Raw genomic sequence first — 20037 nt, 5'->3', positions numbered from 1 at the left:
GTGCAGTTGTTGGTATACAGGGAGAAGAGCAGAGGGGAAAGAACGCAGCCTTGGGGGGAACCGGTGCTGATGGATCGAGAGGCAGAGACGTGTTTCCCCACCTATACGTGGTGCTTCCTGTTGGACAGGAAGTCAGTGATCCACTTGCAGGTGGAGTCGGGCACTTGCAGCTGGGAGAGTTTGTCCTGCAGCAGAGACGGGATGATGGTGTTGAAGGCAAAGCTGAAGTCTACAAACAGGATCCTGGCATAGGTTCCTGGGGAGTCCAGATGCTGGAGGATGAAGTGGAGGGCCATGTTAACAGCATCGTCTACAGACCTGTTGGCTCTGGAGGCGAACTGCAGGGGGTCCAGGAGTGATATTGGTGGATGTTGTAGTATGTCAGTAATATGACAAATATGATAACATTGTGCTATTAAAAATGTTTTAATCCCCCTATTCATTCATATTCCACAAGTAGTTCCACAGAGTAAACTATTACCCAGGCACAAGATTCAAGCTGTCTGACGTCATCATCATCATCTTTTCCTTATGATTACTAAGGATGAGGCCATCATGGACATGGACATATCGCATGGTATGTGGCGCCTCCAGAGGTGGCTACAGTTAACTGCATTCGGATCAGGTGGAAAGTCAGCTGATTCCAGCATAAACAGGAAAGGGAAGTCATACTTCACCAAACTATTCATCTCAAACAACTATCTCATTCGTGTCCGTGTTTTATTTACTAACAAAAGGCGTAACGCTCGGAAGATGTTCGGGGGGGACGATGAAGAGGGGGACTTCTTGTCTCCCACAGGAGGGTGAGTTTGTTGCTTTCCGCCTAGCTTAGTCGATGCTATTAGCCGATGAGCTAACTAGTTAGCTCACCACCGTTTGGCCATGGCTAACGTTAACTGACTGGGTATGAGCCAAATTTGATATGACATCCGGCAAATAACAGTAATTTTGTTTGCAGGTTTTAGAGAATAATCTGAAGCCCAATAGTTAAAAGCAAAACGAGTAACGTAATCTTATTCGGTTTGCATGTTGCATCAAATTCTTCTTCTTCCAAAACAGCAGTTCATTCAGAATATACATTTCGTGCTTTCATAACTTGTGCCGAATGTTGTCTGCCTGCCCGGTCGGTGCACTTCGTGGGTTTGGAATGTTCCAGTAAAGCTTCTTTTCGGCTACATGTAGCCTGTTAAATGGATTCCCATTGACTCCCCATGTGTAACAAACCCCACTACCTCTGATCCAGTGGACACAGCCATCACATGCTTCATATCTGAATGGGTCTCTTCTATTGTGTTCCTGTGTGCTCAAAATGACTGAATGTAGGGACCAACTAAAGGTCACTTCATGGCCTCCAGATTCCTGCTGTTTGAATGAAACTCAACGTAAACACTCAGTCAATCAGAAATAATGTTCTTACAAATGTATTTGTAAATGTTAATTTAGTCACACAGCATTCCAGGAATCCGTATTGTTACTTGACAGACTTACTGACTATAAATATACCTTCCCTCTGGACTGTGAGCCATTCAGTACAGCTTTGCCCTGTCCTCTGGGCACTGTCGGACACTGCAGCACCAGTCTGGATGAGCTGCAGGAACAAGCAGCCAGTGTACGGCATGTTCCAGGGAGGGAGTGTTATGGTGGCTAATTTCTATCACATGCTGCCTGTTAGAGGAGTGAGGCGGAGGACCCAGCACCACGTCTGTGTTCCTTAAATCTACCAGCGTAGCCCAGGACCGAAGGGTTTGCAACGTTAACTACAAGGACTGATAGGGAGGAGAGCCTCCAGGCTTTCAACATGTCGCGTTTGGAAGATCCCAGTGATTACAAGTGGAAGGAGTTCCAGGGGTCAGTAGAAGTCAGCTGGCCACTTTTTCGATGTCTTGTTTTGATAGCAAAGAAAATGGTTGATCCAGTGTTCTGTCATTTGTTTGCTTGTTTCAGTTCATCAGATATAATAATGAATTGATACTCTGGTTGTTATATTGGCGCAAAATTAGATAGTTGAAGACAAAGTGAAAGTCAGTAGGTAAAAAGGACACAACTTACGTTTTCTGTGGCCAAGAACAACCTTCACTTCATCTTTTTTGATCTCAATGGAATTTTGTCAATTATTGTGGAGCTATTGCAGCTTTAATGACATTTAAGCAGACTTGATGTGGTGTTAAATGTTAAGAGACGATGAGATGTGATAGAGAAGAGGCAACAGGCCATCGATAACCTCAGTGGGCCGCACATTTCTTGGCAATAACCATATGTAGGTGATCTTCACACGTGTTCTCCTTGCAGGGCCAAGTTGGCCTCCCTGTTTGGACTAGACCAGGAAGGCAGTCAGGGCAACGAGTCCTTCCAGTATACAGCACCGAAACAGCCGAGAAAGATCTCCAGTCCAGGTAGGACCTTCGGAGCGGAGAGGTCACTGACTCCAGATTTTAGATTTCTGAATCATGTCTTTGTTTGTTTGCAGCGCCAGCCGGCCAGAAACCAGCCCCCTCCTCGGCTGCTCCTGCAGTGTTGTTTGCTACAGCAGTGCAGGCCTTCAGATAGTGAGGAGTCACTTATTCCTATTTTCATGTCTTTTCTTAATGTACAAAGTCTAGGGGTTACAACTATTCACTCCCCACAAGAATTACTGTGCAGAATGTAAAAACTACACAATGGATTTCCATAATTTATGGCATAATTAATGAAAACTCCAAATCATCAGCTGCCAAGTCAGTTGAGAATCTTCTGTCCTACTTCTCTCCTATGTGCAGTATGAACGGACAGTATGTGAAGAAAGGGAAGCTTGGAGCAGCCGTGCTGGGAAACCACACAACAAAAGAGGTCTGAGTTTTACTAACTAGTCACTTGTTTAAGATTACTGGTTTGACTTTTAGGTTGTTTGAAAAATACACCTCTTTTTCCTGCAGTACAAGGTGCTTCTGTACCTGAGTCAACAGAAACAAGTGACCGCCGCCAAGATCCACATCGGCTTTGTTTTCACGGTGAGTGGTAATTTTGCGCTGTGTACAGGTACTAGAAAGGTACCGTGGTACCCTTACGTTGAAAACGGTACGGTTTTTAATATTTTTAGTACCGGTACTTCATTAAAAAAAGCAGCAAAAAAAGAGCGCTCTCTGTCCGGCTGCCTGCACGCATTGACTGGGTGGGCGGGGCTACCAGCTCTCACATGCAACAGGCAGCCGTCACTCACAGCGAGTCATCTCAGGAAAACATGTCCTCATGTGCAGGAGCTGTTGACTACCGTCCTCGGCTTGTTGAAAGAAAAGTTGCCAGAAGTGAGATCTGTAAATGCTTCGGGTATTTATTATGGTCTCAAAAACAGAAAATGTCAGGGTAAAAGAGGAGAAGAGTCTGCTTGGTCTCGTGTTGCACTTGCTTGATGTTTGTTAGGAAAGTTATTGTCAAACCCAACACAGCTACAGGCTGCCATCTCTCACGGTTTCCCCGTGTGACACACACGCTTTTGCAGGTTTTCACACACACTCACGCCATACATCCAATGTCTCACGCTAAAAACAACAATCCGCGCTGGTTCATCTCCAACCTCGCCGATGTTAAATGAAACATCTGTGACGCTGATTGCTGCACGTAGAGTTCACCCCCCCGTCAACCGTAGTAATAAAATGAACTTCTCCTCGGCAGCAGAGGTAACTCTGGGTCTACCCAGACCTCAGCGTTTATCTCGACTGCACTTGAGGATACATCAAGTTCTTGAAATGTTGCAGATTGACTGACCTTCCTGTGTTAAAGTAATGATGGACAGTCCTTCCTTATTCTACCTAGTTGAGAAGTTCTTCCCATAATCTGGATTAGAATTTTTGATGATGAGTTTAAACCTGCTTTCTGAATCTGGGCCCAGGACTCCCTCTTTTTGTTGAAGACTGGTGATTCAGCATCCAGGAGAGGTGGAGTAAACAAGCTAAAGACTCAGGCATTGTGCTGTGTGCATTCCAGATGTACAACATCCTTGTGCTCCTTGAACAATTTAGGGATCAATGGCCATGTGACTACTTGTGGGGGGGTTGTTGCTCACAGGTAGAGCAGGTCGTCCTTCTCCAGGACACGTCCTTGTGTTCTCAGGCCAGAGATTCAACCCCATGTTGCTCACAAATTATGCTTACTCATGACCCTCTCCTGCACCCCCCTGCAGTTACCCAGCAATTCTCTAGAAGACAATGCAATATCATTTTGAAATACAACATTTGGAAAGTTTGGAAGCACCCTTCCACCAAACTCAGTCACCTTGGAGATAAACAATTGTAATCACACAAAGTTTCCTCTGTATTTGTAGACAATGGAGCCAGTTACTTCCTCAATGAGAAATGATGCAGAAATTAAGAAGTCCCTGATCACGTTGTTTCTGTCCTGCAGGTACAGCCAAACAATTACTGCACTTTTTATGACGACCAGAGGCAGAACTGGTCCCTAATGTTTGAATCCGACAAGGCTTCATGGGACTTCTGCAAAGAGGTGAGTCTTCAACACCTAGTAGTATTCTCACTTACATTACATGCATCGATCACTAAATTGTTGATTAGATATTGATTCGTATGTGCATCAGGTGTGTTTGGCCAAAGTGAACAGTGAGGTCGCATTGGAGGCCGTGGTGGTTCAGGATCTGGGTCTTGGTGACGGTCAGGCGGTGGAGAATGGAGACTCGTTGGAGGTGGTGTACACAGGCTGGCTCCTGCAGAACCACACCATTGGCCAGGTCTCACATTTCTACCATTACTTTCCTCTGTAATGACTCCTTTGATGGCACACAACTCACAGATTCCTAAAACCATTGCAGATGTTCGACTCTAACCAGAACAAGGACAAGTTGCTGCGACTGAAAGTAGGAGCTGGGAAAGTGATTAAGGTGAGAAAAAATTGACTTAACAAAATAATATTGGTTGCCTATGTTGAGTCCCAGCTTACAATATGCATATTCCTAGTTTTATTAATATATTCAAATGTTTTTGCTTTTGGATGGATCTTTGTTGAAAAAAACTTCTAAAGCTGAGCTCTTATCTGGAATCCAACACAGAAGAACATTTAACATTTCCCTGTCAACCAGTCTTGTATTGTTTATCACCTTGATGTGAGAAGTATCTTTCTGTTCCAGCTTCAGACTACATTCACATTCACTCATTGATGGGAGAAGGTACCATAGACAGTGACACCTGTCCATCAGTAACTAACAGTCATAAAACATAGTCACAGTCACGGGGGCTTTGTGGGAGTCTCTTGCCCAAAGACACACTTAACAATGGCGAAGTTAAAGGGCGACTGTGCTCTCCACTGAGCCACGGTATCCCTCATAAAGTGTAGAAATGTAGATATATATATGCACAAATTATTAATAATGACTATTGTGTAAAGCAGTTGCACTTGAAATGCTTGAACTGTAAAGTATTCCAGTCCAATGGGATAAACCATGTGACAGTAGCTACTGTGACTATACCTGTATACTGTCCCATCATCCTTATATCTATGTTGGTAGATTCCACTTGTGATTTATTGCATTGTTTGTGAGCAGGGCTGGGAGGAAGGGATGCTCGGGTTAAAGAAGGCCGGCCGCCGTCTCGTAGTCGTCCCACCCAACCAAGCGTACGGATCCAAAGGAGTCCCCAACCGCGTGCCGGCAAACAGCACCCTGGTTTTTGAAACCGAGCTTCGACGGGTAACGCTGGCTTGTTCTAGCATACCCCACTGTTCTAATGTCACACAAATACCTCAGTGGCCTTTTGTAGTGGTACTTGTGTGTGATAGTGGAAAAGTTAGCTGAAACCTGCTTTTTTTGTGCCGTAGGTAAAATTTTCCAAAGACAATGGGTCTGTTAGTGGCAGTGCCAGCTCCAGAAGCTCTGCTGCTCCCTCCCCTGCCCCCAGTGTGGAAAATCTGGCCCCAGACCCCCCAGTGCAGACCCCATCCTCCGGTCCTGGCAGACCATGGTGAGATCTAACCCTCAGGAAATAGTCAAAGCGTCATCTAGAGCTCTTTTGTCACTGAAGAAGATCTGCTTGTGTTTTGCAGTGAAGCACCACTTCGTCCAAAGTCCAACTCCCTCAGTGAACAGTTGGCAGTAAGCACCAGTCCCCCTTCTTTTTTATCAGCAACCTGGTACGATATTTGGTTCTGTTATTTGGCAGCTGTATTAGTGGAAGCTTTTATTTTTGAACTTCAGAATCCAGACGCCACGAAGGCCAAGCTGATCTCTCGCATGGCGAAGATGGGCCAACCCATGTTGCCCTTTCTGACCGGCGGAGCCAGCCAGCCCGAATCCAGTGATTCTGAACTTGAGGTAACCCATTTGAAAGATGTATTTTCCCTATACATCATTTTTTCAGGCTATCCGTCTGCCTCCCACATTCTTATTTAACTTTAACTTTAGCACCTCAGACCAAAGGGGCCATGCACCTCGCTGGGTTTAGGACTGGTCGAGACCCTGAGCCTCTGAAGCGCTCTCTATTTATCCGCTCTGCAGTGGGATAGGCTCCACCCACTTTGTGTCATGCTCACAATCTGAATGCAGCGTTCCCCTCCTACTAAATGTGTGTTACCAACTTTGCCTCCACGTGTTTGTGGAGATATATGTCATAGTGTATAGGGTTACACATGTCGTAAAGTATTCACAAAAACCACAACACCAGTGTTAATAAAAGAAAATTCAGCTTTTTAAATACTTCCATCATTATCATTTCTGATTGACCAACCACATGCTCATTATCAATTGTCAAATCCATAGAAAAGTGTCTGTGTCTCTGGCATCACCATGAACACAAATACATTTATTTTCGCTCAAACCCACACACAATTCAGTGGAGCACCATGTGTGGATAAATCCGCCGCTAACAATAGTCCCTATTAGTCCGTCCTGCTGTTTGAGTCAGTGAGATAAAAGGCACAGTGACCCGCTGTTTTAGGAAATTATGCAACCTGTTTGAAAGAATCTGTTTGAAAAAGGACAACTCAGGACCTCAGACAGGTCAGAGAAGTCATAAGTACCAACTACCATTATTATGGGAGTAGACTAGAATTTTAGTAGTGGCTGCCTTGGGTTGTTTCAGATTCATGTAATGTGAACAATAACAGTAACACCCAAGTGTTGTCAACTAGAAAAGTCCATCCAAAAAACACGTTTGCTAACCCACTTGCTGCTAATTAAGAGAGTTACTGCTAAGAGAGAACTGCAGCAATCCATCAGCACCATGAATTACATTTCTATAACCAAAGTAACGCAAATTGTATGCAGCATTGCCATGTTGGTCATTCCTAAAGCTCTGATCTGTCATTGGCATCTCGCAACGGGCGTTAATCGTATCCCTCGTTTGAGTGATCTTGGCTCAGCTGCTCTCAGGCAATTTGCTCGTCTTCCCACTGTAATGTTCTTTTGTAATTCTTAGAACTGTGTTAAATGCCTTTGTCATGTATAGTGGTGTTATTTCTCTAAGCTGTTAAGAGGACATGCGGTACAGACCGTTGTAAAATGCCTTGTGTGGCTCAGGAGTTTCATCAAGTCATTTTTTTCAATCGGGCTCCTGCCAATCCTCGAACTTCATGGAATTGCAATACACAATAGCTGGAGTGGGCCTGAGAAATGACTACCTGGCCAATCGGGCATCATTACTGATTAAGTGCCACTGTTTGGTTGCTCTGCAGGACACCAGTGGCAGCAGAGTAAAGGATCCGCCTGCCGCTCCATCTCCAGTGCAGATCTCCACTTCGGCTCAAGCTGCAGCACATGGTACTCCTTCCTCCTGTTCACATATGCAACCCTCTTCCTGCAACTCTACATTACAAAGAACACACTGCATCGTTTTCTTTTTCTTTTTCCTCTCCAGTAAATCCTCATCATTACACTGCACCACCGTCTGCCTTGCATCCACTAATGTCCACTGCTGTCCCACAGCCTGCGCTGCCGGGCAGCAGCCATGCCTTTCAGGTGAGATTTAGTCCATGTTTTGTACTGACCCATCACTGGCAAATGTGTTAACATCAAGGTGTGACATTTCCCAGGCTTACTCTGTTGCTCCATCTCAGCTGCAGCCTGTGGGCCATGTGTACCCTGCACAAACTATCCCATACATGGGTAAGAGCCCATGTTCAATGCATTTTCAGTGCATGAAATGTAAACTCGTACCCTAAACCTTTTGACTTTTAATCAATATAAAATTCAGCTGAAAGACTGTTTGATTTAAATGCTAAAACTTGAAGCAATTCCAAACCTTTTGATGGTGTTGTTCTCAGGCTCCAGTGATGTCACGTCTTTCCTGATGACTGAGGCCCGGCAACACAACACAGAAATCCGGTTATCTGTTGGAAAAGTAGCCGATAAAGTTGAACAACTGGCCTTAAAGGTATAAACTCTATGTCCGAGAGTGTTGGTTATAGAGCAGGGGTCCCCAACCCCCATTTATCCCCTTTCTTTTCAATAACCATAATAAGCCTTCCATTCATGGAGTCTGTCAGTTTGTTGGTTTCCCGTGGCCTGTTGTCCTCCACCCTAAATGTTTAGTTTATGAACAACTTCCCCCCCAGAGTTCAGGTCAGGCATCACAGATCTTTGATTTACTTTGATCGCCGCGCAGCAGAATACTTCCATGCATACAATGGAGCATTGTTCTGCTTAAAAAACCTGTTTCCTCTACTCTGGGGACGATGGTGGCGCATGGAGTAGTGTGGTGCGCTGGAAACCGTAAGGTTGATGGTTTGACTCCCGGCTGCTCCATGTGCCATGTGGAAGTGTCCCTGAGCAGGACACCTAACCCCTAATTGCTCCCCAGGCAAAATGTAAGGCGTGGGTCAAAATGCAATGTAAGTCGCTTTGGATAAAAGCGTCGGTTAAATGTAATGTACTAGAGCTTGGAGAAGTATTCTAAAAACGGTTGATTTTGACTCCATCTTCAACCCGAAAACGTCTGACTAGCTCATCTTCAATAATGGCGCTCCACCCGTACTAGTTACTAGTAGTTGGAGCTCTGAGCTCGTTACTGATCCAGCCAGGGGCCCATCCGCATCGTCTAGAGTAATTCTCATGTCATCAGACATTGTTTTTGTCTTTTGTTTTACTTGGGCAGATAGATGACCTTCAAAGGCAGGGAAGTGTTTCCAATGGTGTTCCTAATATGTCAATGGAAACCTCCATGATCATGCACAACATCCAGAGGATTGTCCAGGTATGGATTCTCTTACTGCCCTCTGGTCCTCGGCCCTGGTCATACACAAATAATTTTTCTTTCAGCACAACTGTAATGGGATCATATTGTGTTCTGAAAAGTCTTAATTAGGATTTACCTTTTAGGAAAACGAATGCTTAAAAAAGGAAGTCTTTGAGAAAAGCTCTCGCATTGAGGAGCAAAACCGTAAGATTGGAGAGCTCATCAACCATAACCAGAGGTGAGTCCAGAAGTATTAAATAGTCCAAATTATTATGGCCATAGCATCACACCCTTTGTTTTAAACCTCCATTATGTGATGTGGCTTTGTATTCAGTTTTACTTCAAATTGCTCGAAAATAAATAAATACATAATAAATAAATAAATAATATTTATATATATATATATATATACACTCACCGGCCACTTTATTAGGTACCCCATGCTAGTAACGGGTTGGACCCCCTTTTGCCTTCAGAACTGCCTCAATTCTTCGTGGCATAGATTCAACAAGGTGCTGGAAGCATTCCTCAGGGAGTTTGGTCCATATTGACATGATGGCATCACACAGTTGCCGCAGATTTGTCGGCTGCACATCCATGATGCGAATCTCCCGTTCCACCACATCCCAAAGATGCTCTATTGGATTGAGATCTGGTGATTGTGGAGGCCATTTGAGTACAGCGAACTCATTGTCATGTTCAAGAAACCAGTCTGAGATGATTCCAGCTTTATGACATGGCGCATTATCCTGCTGAAAGTAGCCATCAGAAGTTGGGTACATTGTGGTCATAAAGGGATGGACATGGTCAGCAACAATACTCAGGTAGGCTGTGGCGTTGCAACGATGCTCAATTGGTACCAAGGGGCCCAAAGAGTGCCAAGAAAATATTCCCCACACCATGACACCACCACCACCAGCCTGAACCGTTGATACAAGGCAGGATGGATCCATGCTTTCATGTTGTAGACGCCAAATTCTGACCCTACCATCCGAATGTCGCAGCAGAAATCGAGACTCATCAGACCAGGCAACGTTTTTCCAATCTTCTATTGTCCAATTTCGATGAGCTTGTGCAAATTGTAGCCTCAGTTTCCTGTTCTTAGCTGAAAGGAGTGGCACCCGGTGTGGTCTTCTGCTGCTGTAGCCCATCTGCCTCAAAGTTCGACGTACTGTGCGTTCAGAGATGCTCTTATGCCCACCTTGGTTGTAACGGGTGGTTATTTGAGTCACTGTTGCCCTTCTATCAGCTCGAACCAGTCTGGCCATTCTCCTCTGACCTCTGGCATCAACAAGGCATTTCCGCCCACAGAACTGCCGCTCACTGGATGTTTTTTCTTTTTCGGACCATTCTCTGTAAACCCTAGAGATGGTTGTGCGTGAAAATCCCAGTAGATTAGCAGTTTCTGAAATACTCAGACCAGCCCTTCTGGCACCAACAATCATGCCACGTTCAAAGTCACTCAAATCACCTTTCTTCCCCATACTGATGCTCGGTTTGAACTGCAGGAGATTGTCTTGACAATGTCTACATGCCTAAATGCACTGAGTTGCCGCCATGTGATTGGCTGCTTAGAAATTAAGTGTTAACGAGCAGTTGGACAGGTGTACCTAATAAAGTGGCCGGTGAGTGTATATATATATATATATATATATATATATATTATATATATACATTACATTTAGCTGACGCTTTTATCCAAAGCGACTTACAATAAGTGCATTTCCACATAGAGATACAAACTCAGAAGAACAAGTAACAAGAAAGTACATTTTTCATCAAATAAGCAGTTTCAAAACATGTTATAGAAAAGTGCCATTATAAGTACAATTTAAGTGGTACCATTTGTTAGTGCTACGGTTTGCTAGTGTTTTAGTCAAGGTAGTGTCTAAAAAGGTGTGTCTTGAGTTTTCGACGGAAGATGTAGAGGCTCTCTGCAGTCCTGATGTCATCCGAGAGCTCATTCCACCATCTGGGAGCCAAGGAGCGAAGAGTCGCGATCTCGCCGAGTGCTTTCTTCTCAGTGAGGGAGGAACAAGCAGCTTGGCAGATGCAGATCGTGGTGTGTGGGTTGGGATGTAGGGTTTCACCATGTCCTGGATGTAGACTGGTCCCGATCCATTCACAGCATGGTACGTCAGTACCAATGTTTTGAACTGGAATGCAGGCAGCCACTGGTAACCAATGAAGAGAACGGAGAAGTGGTGTGGTTTGTATCTATGTGGAAATGCACTTATTGTACGTCGCTTGGATAAAAGCGTCAGCTAAATGACATGTAATGTAATGTGGTGTGGGAGTAGCAACAACAAGTTTAGCAGACTAGCTTGGTTAAAGAAAATATACTCAATCCGATTTCAAGTCTCCTGGAAGTCTGAAGATCTGGTAGAAGAGATGCACAATCCATACACATACACATACAATACAATTTCCTTCGACACATCTTTGTAGTTACATATGATGCAGTGTGAAACTGAAAATAGTAAATTAAAAAATCAGCTGGTAAGAATATTTTTTTAAACTATTTTATTATTATCTGATCTCACATATTGCTATTTCACTGTGAGTTGCGGACCAGTGTAACTGATCCAGATTAAAGCGAGTATCAGGAAGCTGTGTAAGTTATGTGATGGTCCTTATCTAGGTATGTGGAGCAGAGTAACCTGCTGCTGGAACAGAGAAGCGACTCCCTCAAGTCCTCCAGCGAACACAACCAGGCCCGACTGCTGCAGGCTGAGCAGGACAAGGTGAGCACAGGGAATGCATTGCTGTCTTGCTCTGTGGACGCACTACACTGATGGTGGCTTTTAATGGAGCCAAACCGTCACATACCACTATTCATTGTGATCTGAGCCTGCAGAGTGTGAAGCTACCCTCACACTGGATATGGTGAGCGCCCTACTAACGCATGCTGGGACCACATGTGTATGTGAGATGATGACGGAGGAGAGAAAAGCCAACTATCTGCTAAGTAGTTCACAAATAGTGCAAAGTTGTGCAAAGTTAGTCCACCAGAGAGCACTGAGGAGTTAAAATAGCTATACCACATCGATTTACTCACACTATGAGAAGGATCACAAGGTCTACTGTGGTGTGAGTAAACCTTTAGAACCCTTCGGACATTCTGAACTGACGTGTTGTCCCCAAGCTAAAACGTGAATGCTGCAGCAGCCTTAGGCCTGCCCCCCAAACGAGAGGTGATGACGCCTCTCTCGTGCTAACACTGATCAACATCCTTCCCCTCACCTCCCCATATGATCGATGGCTAAATCGACAGCTGCTAAATATAACATGTATATATGTATATTTCTCGTAATAAATATATATATTTACTGATTTTGAAATGTTCTTCCAATGTGAATCATCATGTGGAACTACTGTTTGACAAAGAACTGACCACTGCAACTGGGACCAACCGCCTCATATGACACTTCAAAGACACTTGAACTGTTCTTCATCTTCCATCAGACTATTTGTCTCCCACAGGGTCCCACTGCTCACACCAGTAAGACCAGTAGCCCCTCAACTAGTTGTGTCATTATGGTGCTCCCCTGTGCCTGTGTGTACCTCCCCTCCTCTCACCTCTCTCTCTCCATCCTTCTGCGTCTCCGTCAGGTCCGTCTCACAGAGGATCTGGCCTCGACCACAGCCCAGGTGTCTCAGCTGCAGCTGGAAGCTACGGCTCAGCAGCAGAAGGCCTCGGTGCTGCAGAGTGAGCTGAGCACAGCGCAACACGACAACGAGAGGCACAGACGACACATCTGTACCATGGAAACACAGCTGGAAGGTTAGCGGTGACGACTTCTGCCACACATCCCAGCTTCATCCTCAAGTTATTGATAACTTGTCATATTTATATATTTATAGAGGTGTTCATCTTTATTTTGGATGTAGATTGTACTGCATTGTATCCCTTAATGATATAAAGTAAAATACAAAATCGACAGCAGCACAAAATACAGCTTAAACAGGCCAACAGTATTTACGTGTTTGTTGGCATTTTCCTTAAACAAAGCTTGTAAGGGGATAAAAAACGTAAATCTTGGATGGATCACCACTTTTATGCTTTTTTCTATACTATAATGTATGAGATGTCTCGCATCCTTTCATTTCACCTGTTTCTTCTCAATCAAAGCAGTTTGAGTTTATTATTAATTCAGGGACAGATTCAGCATACTGTACAAGTAAGGAAAGGGTGGAAATAATGCACAATCAATCCATTCCCTCTTTATCATTCCTAAGCATGATGAAAATATTGACGTGTTCAACGTTCAAAAATCCTTCTTAAATGATTCCAGGTATGTTGACACAACTGATCCTGTTGAAAGCAATCAGTCCGATGGTTGTAAGCATATCAATAATGCGGTGACACCTGTGCTTTTTAATGCTAAGCTTTGACCGTGTGAATGTGATCCTGAACTAGCTCTCACATTTACAGGTAGTGTCAGAGCTTATGAAAGGAAATCGACTGGAAGATGTACGCCAGGTTTCAAATCCTGAATACGTTCTGGCCTATGTGGGTCTACTCCTTTCAACATGTAGTGTGGAACCTATACTCTGTTTCATAAATGCAACCCCATTAGCATTATTATTATTGTAAGTGGCAGATTAATTGTAATATGCTCTTGTGAGGTTCATCTCATTTTGTAATTAAGCAGTATCGAACGGAGGAAGAAGACATGGCCCTTTACTCACTGATTGAGCACAGGCCATGTGGGTCCATGATAACTCTAAAGTAACCCTGCTCTACCATGCTGCTATACATGTTCCAGAGCTGAAGGGGGCAGCAGAGAGCCTTCAGGCTCAGTACCGCTCAGAGAAGCAAAGACGCAAAGAGATGGAGCTCAGAGTCAACAACCTGGAGGAGGAACTGCTGGACCTAAAGACTGACAAAGAGAGCCTAGAACGAGTAAGGATGCGTCAAGTTTCTGTGGGAGGCACAGGAGAGGGCAGCTGCTTTGTACCATTGATTCATATCAGTGCACAGAAGACCCCATGGGGTCCAGCGTTACATGTTTCACAACTGGTCCCTTTTAGGATTATTGGGAATGTGAAATAGTGGTTCTGTAAATACTAACTAACAGTTGGTCTCCCTCCTTTTAAGATGTTCTCAGAGAGAAAGAACAAGTGGCAGGCTGAGCGTCAGCGCCGAGCTGAGGAGGGGGAGGAGCTTCGTAGGAGCAGCCAGCAGGAGGTGGACAACCTTCGAGCTCAACTCCACAATGCCAGGACGAGTACTGACAGCACGACATCGGACCAGGTAGCGTCCACCCACAGGGCCCAGCTGCAAGTTGTGGGGCTAACAGGACGGTTTAGTAACTTGTGAAGAAGGACCTTTTATTTGATTGTGAAACAGTCTCAATATTACAAAAATGCCTCTAAATGAGCTACGACAGTAATGAAGACCATCAAAGTAGTTCTTCCTATTGTATCCTTGTAACAGTGCCACCGGGTCGGGTTCTGGTGAAATCATGCACGTTCACCAGAACCTCCTTCAGATCAGACTCCAGGGGGCCTCCAGCAGAGGGTGCGTCCCACTGCGAGTCCACACCATGCTTCTTTTAAGGCCAGGGCGGGGGGGGGGCAGAATTCAAAGCAGTACTAGGGCAGCAGATTGTCGGACTCTGCTGCATACATGAACACAAAATGAAAGTTCCCTCTGATGGGTTTAATAAATGCTGTTTTATTACACCTCATCCACTAACTAACGTACACCATGGATGTGTCCAAGTTGTCTCAGCTGGAGGAGGACTGGAAGGGGAAGTGTGAGCAGATGCTGACCTCTGCTAGAGAGCAGCACAGTCGGGAACTGACGGAGCTGACGGAGCACAGAGATGCTCTGCAGGACCAGCTTACAGAGCTACAGGCAAAGGTAGACAAGCTAGCCATGATAAAACACAAACATAATCACAGACCTGTCTCATTAGTGGTGACCCAATAGCCCATCTTGGTCCCTTTATAGTTTACCCTGTGGGACACGTAGTAACAATATACCTCATCTTTTGAATTCAGTTCAACCACTTTATGTTGGAGTAATTCTTTTAGTAATATGAATGTCATTTCTTTGGTGTGATTGTTTTTTGTTTCCTGGGGCTAGCTCATTACAAAGTGCTGAATGTTGAATGTTTTCAGGTGGGAAAAACAGATTTGTGATTGACATCTTCATGGCCTCCCTCATTCTCAACAGTTTACAGCTCTAAAGCAGTCAAGATATTTAGAGGAAAAGACTTTGCTACAACACCACGGGCAAACCGAAGAGCTGCAAGCCCTTCAGAAAAAAGTAAGACGGGTGGCTGGTTGCTTCTCATCAGAGCAAACGTTCTTCACTGGCAAAGTGACTTTTCACATCCACAGCTAGCTGCCATTTGTTCCATTCCTAGGACCCCCCTCCCTGCACTCACTACGTGTTGTTCTCTTTAAGTACACAGCCTTGGAGCAGCAAGGAGTAGCTGTAAAGGAGAAGCTGGAAGGACGAGTGGCTGAACTGGAGATGAGGCAGGCAGAGAAGGACAGTTCAGGAGACACTGCAGCAGAGGTAAGTAGTGATCCGTGAGCATGAACGTGCACACACACACAGTAAAACTCTCTGACATAGCAGCTCCAGTCCACTTTACACTGAGCATGTGCATACACCAGCTCCACCCCAGCTGCCTGCATTAGGAGAAGCTACAGGGGCACCACAGGACTTTCTGCTTCTAACTGTTCTGCCCTTTTGGACTCTGACTGTATAGATTAACAGCTTTACCTGATAACTGTCCCACTACCGTTATATTACAACACAAGTGGGCAGGGTGGCCGGGGACAGTGTAATGTTATGCAAGTTTAACATTTGTGCTGGGGGGCGGGGACATCGGCACAGCAGGCTACTACTGTGTGGCCTATTACACTGTAACGGCAACAGCGCCATAAAGTGCAAGCATGAAACAGAACAAGACCATACAGGCCGTCTCAATTGTGTTCACACGTTTTCTGAAAGCCTTCCTCATTTTCTGCTAAATGAAATTCTGCATAAAAAAATGCTATTTTGTGTTGAAATGACACACACAAACACGTACATCGTAGGAAATTTAAGTTTAGCATTTGTACAAGATATGTGTTTCTCTCAAATCCCAAATGCCAAGATTCACACAGTGTGGTTTGGAAGTGCAAACTAGCTGCAAGTCCAAAGCAGGAAGTGCATATGTTGTAGCAGAATTGGCTCAGGGGTTTTGGTACATGAAATACAAGTTGTAGTCTTTGTATCTTCAGAAGCACCATTAATGTCTACATCTGTGATGAACTGTAACGTTTATCTGAGTCCGACAGCCAAAGGCTTGTTCCATTCTTTCAGTTTTATGTTGAAGCAGCACCTTCATGTAGAGTCAGAACTCGATGGGAGGAAGACTAGTATGTGGTCATGTAAAGAAGGTGAGGTGTGTCTGTACCTGCAGGTGAAGCGTGTGATGAATGGAGTGTTTCACTCTCTGCGGGCGGAGTTTGACCTCGCAGAATCTTACAGTGGCCAAACTGTGCTGGGGCTTATAGTCACAACTATTAAGGTAAGTGTCTCCTAACCAACAGTGCATCAGTCTAAATACTAAACAGGGGGGGTGTGTGCACCGAGGCGGTCAATGATGTCCTACACAGCTTTTGAAAACTACCATCATGATGCCATGAATTAGCTTGTTTAGGTCGCCACAGAGTCTTCAGGTTGAGTTTACCAGGTCTGCATGGCTCTGCTCTCTCTACTTATAGAGAGATGCTCTGACTCAAGTCATACGAAGTAAGAGGTTAATTTCTCCAGGCTTTCAAACCAGAGGTGCAGTGATCTCTTCTCAAAGCCTGGCTGCAGTATTTGGATGGCAGTAACACTCTAGCTACTGTACTCACAAACACGTCATTGTATTCACTACAAGTTGGTAATACTCCCTGTCTAATATTTCTATGAAACACCAGTGCCATTCTTATTTCTTATCAACCTTTCCTAATCATGTGGATGTTTGTATTCCAGAATGTAACCCTGCAGCTTCTGGTTGGCACTGACAGAGCTTTACTGAGACACAGTAAGGACGAAGAGGAAGAAGAAAGTGCTGACGTGAAAGGCACACAGGAGACTGTACTGAATGTACATATGAATGGTGACGAAGGAGTCCGAGAAGAAAAACACAATGAGGCTGATTTAGTTCCCCTCAAAGTCAGTGAGACCCAGATGGATCAGGGAGGAGCAGCAGAGAAGGAGACACTAACTGAGTCACAAAGCCATGCGGAAGCCTTAAAGGTCACTGAACCAAAACAGCAGGAGACTGCCGAGTCTGGAGTCCTGCGGGAGACTGCCGAGTCTGGAGTCCTGCGGGAGACTGCCGAGTCTGGAGTCCTGCGGGAGACTGCCGAGTCTGGAGTCCTGCGGGAGACTGCCGAGTCTGGAGTCCTGCGGGAGACTGCCGAGTCTGGAGTCCTGCGGGAGACTGCCGAGCCTGGAGTCCTGCGGGAGACTGCCGAGCCTGGAGTCCTGCGGGAGACTGCCGAGCCTGGAGTCCTGCGGGAGACTGCCGAGCCTGGAGTCCTGCGGGAGACTGCCGAGCCTGGAGTCCTGCGGGAGACTGCCGAGCCTGGAGTCCTGCGGGAGACTGCCGAGCCTGGAGTCCTGCGGGAGACTGCCGAGCCTGGAGTCCTGCGGGAGACTGCCGAGCCTGGAGTCCTGCGGGAGACTGCCGAGCCTGGAGTCCTGCGGGAGACTGCCGAGTCTGGAGTCCTGCGGGAGACTGCCGAGCCTGGAGTCCTGCGGGAGACTGCCGAGCCTGGAGTCCTGCCGGAGACTGCCGAGCCTGGAGTCCTGCCGGAGACTGCCGAGCCTGGAGTCCTGCCGGAGACTGCCGAGCCTGGAGTCCTGCCGGAGACTGCCGAGCCTGGAGTCCTGCCGGAGACTGCCGAGCCTGGAGTCCTGCCGGAGACTGCCGCGTCTGGAGTCACTATGGAGGGAAAACCACTTGATGATGGACAGGAAACTGTGTCTGAAAGAAGTGGAGACCATGAAGAAGAAATGCATGGGGCTTCTCAGAAAGCCTTTGGACCTCCTGCCAACCCTCCTCCCCCCCCAAACCACTCAAGAGAGGACACGAGGTGAGTGCTGCCTCAACGGTTCCTGTTCTCATCAGTGCTGTAAAGACTAAAGTAAAGTCTCATAGAGGCTCCGTCTCACCCGATACTGTGCTGTGATCTTCAGGAGCAGTCTGAGTGCTGCCTTTGTAGTGGCTTAATTCAAGCTGGGAAGTTGGATATTGTTTATTTTGAGGTGTATATTATTCTGAGCGGTGGAATATCTGCACCTTTCAGGGCTGCTGGGAAATGGCTAACTTGACCCACTGGATGGTTTGTTACATAGAACCGTCTGAGAAGCTGTTATTTGAAAAAGAACAGGGAGAGGATTTGATAAATAGAGCCTGTGGTGAGCCGCTCTTCTTTAAATTAACAAATACTCCCCAATTCTTAAAAAACTACAATAACCTCCAATAGTGTAGATTGGAATGAGCAGTCGCCTCTTTGTGTTGTCTCACACCTAAGCCACGCCCCTAGCTACCAGGAGCTCCACATAGGATGCCGATTGGTCCAGACACAAATACATTACTTGAAGCTTGACCAGATGGATTGTGTGTGATCAACAGTCAGAAGTAGTAGTTAAGGGAGGAGGGTTCTAACTGAAGAGCAGCCCTGCCTCGTATTACTCCGTTCCAAATGTCACGATGCATCTGGAGAGTTGTTCCTACCCCAGCTTCCCAAGTTATCTAACTCGATAGTCGACATGTTTTTGGGCAAGAGACTTGACCCTATGTCTCCTGTAGCTTTGTCCAGTGTGTGAGTGTTAGTCAGTGATGGACAGGTGTTCCTGTGTATAGTAGAATTTAATGTTTCTTTTATTTTTACAAGCAGACATTGCTGCAAATGCTCACAGATTGTTGAGACAATAGTTTAGCAAATCGAGATGTACTGGAACAAAAAACACAAAGATCTCCTTTTGATCCGCGGGCTCGGAACCCTGGGGTCAGATGCAGTCTTATAGGTCAATACAAGTTGATTTGAATCAAGCAGGTTTCCTTCCCCTTCGCTACACCTTTAACATGCAGAGTCAGCACCTGCTTCCCTCATCCCCTTTTCCCTGTTTGTCTTTGCTGTGTTTTTTCACCACCCCTCCCCCTTTTGGTTTATTCTATCAGTCAGACTGGGAGAGTGGGTGAGGAAAATGGAGAGGAGCCATTTTTCCAGATCACAACTGCTGCCAAACGCCCTGCAGCACCAAGCGAGGAGGAAGAGGAGGATGAGATGGTAAGGAAGGATTGCCCCCCCCTTACCTTGGGTTTTACTTTTCGTCTTAAGTCAGTCCGTTAATGTCATCATCTCTTTTGTTTCGTGCAGAGCTTAAAGGGGCGCCACCCCCCTGCCCTTCTCTTTGGTGACGACGATGAGGAGGATAATGACCTGGACTGGCTGAACTAATCTAATGCTGTGTGATGGAGAAGTGAAGACCAAAATGGACCTGATTTGACCGAGACGGCGGGCTGATTAGACAGCTGCTGCCACAGGGATGAGTCCAGACTTTAATTGAATGAATCAAAACAAATACGTTTGATTAACGATAGGCTTTCTGTTGGTTATGGATGTCAATCCCTGTTTTTACATTGCACTGTAGCGGAATCAGTCTGTTGAGTCAGCTGGAATCCTGTTTTAATTATTAGCTGCTTCCCCTTAGAACTTTTTTGCTAACATGAAATTCCTTCCATCAAATAAATTACATTTAAATTGTGGTCTTGGCTTTATTGTTCCATTGGCCAGTTTGTTGTGTGTAAAAATAACGGTTTCTTTTGTCTGCAGTAATTTCAAGAAATCTTTGATAAATAAATAAATGTAGTCCATATAA

General features: G+C 45.5%; 1 protein-coding gene across 1 annotated transcript; it reads left to right on the top strand.

The window, feature by feature from the left end:
- Positions 1–604: 604 nt before the first annotated feature.
- fkbp15b (FKBP prolyl isomerase family member 15b) lies at positions 605–20037 on the top strand. The gene is made up of 29 exons (XM_037483164.2): positions 605–803; positions 2290–2393; positions 2468–2546; positions 2757–2826; positions 2913–2987; positions 4378–4476; positions 4568–4717; positions 4799–4867; positions 5528–5671; positions 5800–5942; positions 6025–6073; positions 6176–6292; positions 7651–7735; positions 7833–7933; positions 8008–8080; positions 8239–8348; positions 9069–9167; positions 9293–9387; positions 11791–11893; positions 12762–12933; positions 13919–14055; positions 14251–14406; positions 14878–15018; positions 15334–15426; positions 15568–15681; positions 16577–16684; positions 17137–18245; positions 19337–19445; positions 19536–20037. The coding sequence occupies exons 1-29, from the start codon at positions 754–756 to the stop codon at positions 19614–19616; spliced, it is 4035 nt and encodes a 1344-aa protein (XP_037339061.2). The 5' UTR covers positions 605–753; the 3' UTR covers positions 19617–20037.

The sequence above is a fragment of the Pungitius pungitius genome, chromosome 5, assembly GCF_949316345.1.
Source record: "Pungitius pungitius chromosome 5, fPunPun2.1, whole genome shotgun sequence".
In the NCBI taxonomy this organism is placed as follows: domain Eukaryota; kingdom Metazoa; phylum Chordata; class Actinopteri; order Perciformes; family Gasterosteidae; genus Pungitius; species Pungitius pungitius.
Note: the sequence above shows the minus strand (reverse complement) of the source record. Positions and strands in the feature narration are given on the sequence as shown.

Coding starts and splice junctions, on each gene's coding strand:
- fkbp15b (XM_037483164.2), top strand. CDS start 754: ATGTTCGGGGGGGACGATGAAGAGGGGGACTTCTTGTCTCCCACAGGA. Junction 5,672..5,799: donor TTGAAACCGAGCTTCGACGG/GTAACGCTGGCT, acceptor TTTGTGCCGTAG/GTAAAATTTTCCAAAGACAA. Junction 19,446..19,535: donor AGGAAGAGGAGGATGAGATG/GTAAGGAAGGAT, acceptor TGTTTCGTGCAG/AGCTTAAAGGGGCGCCACCC.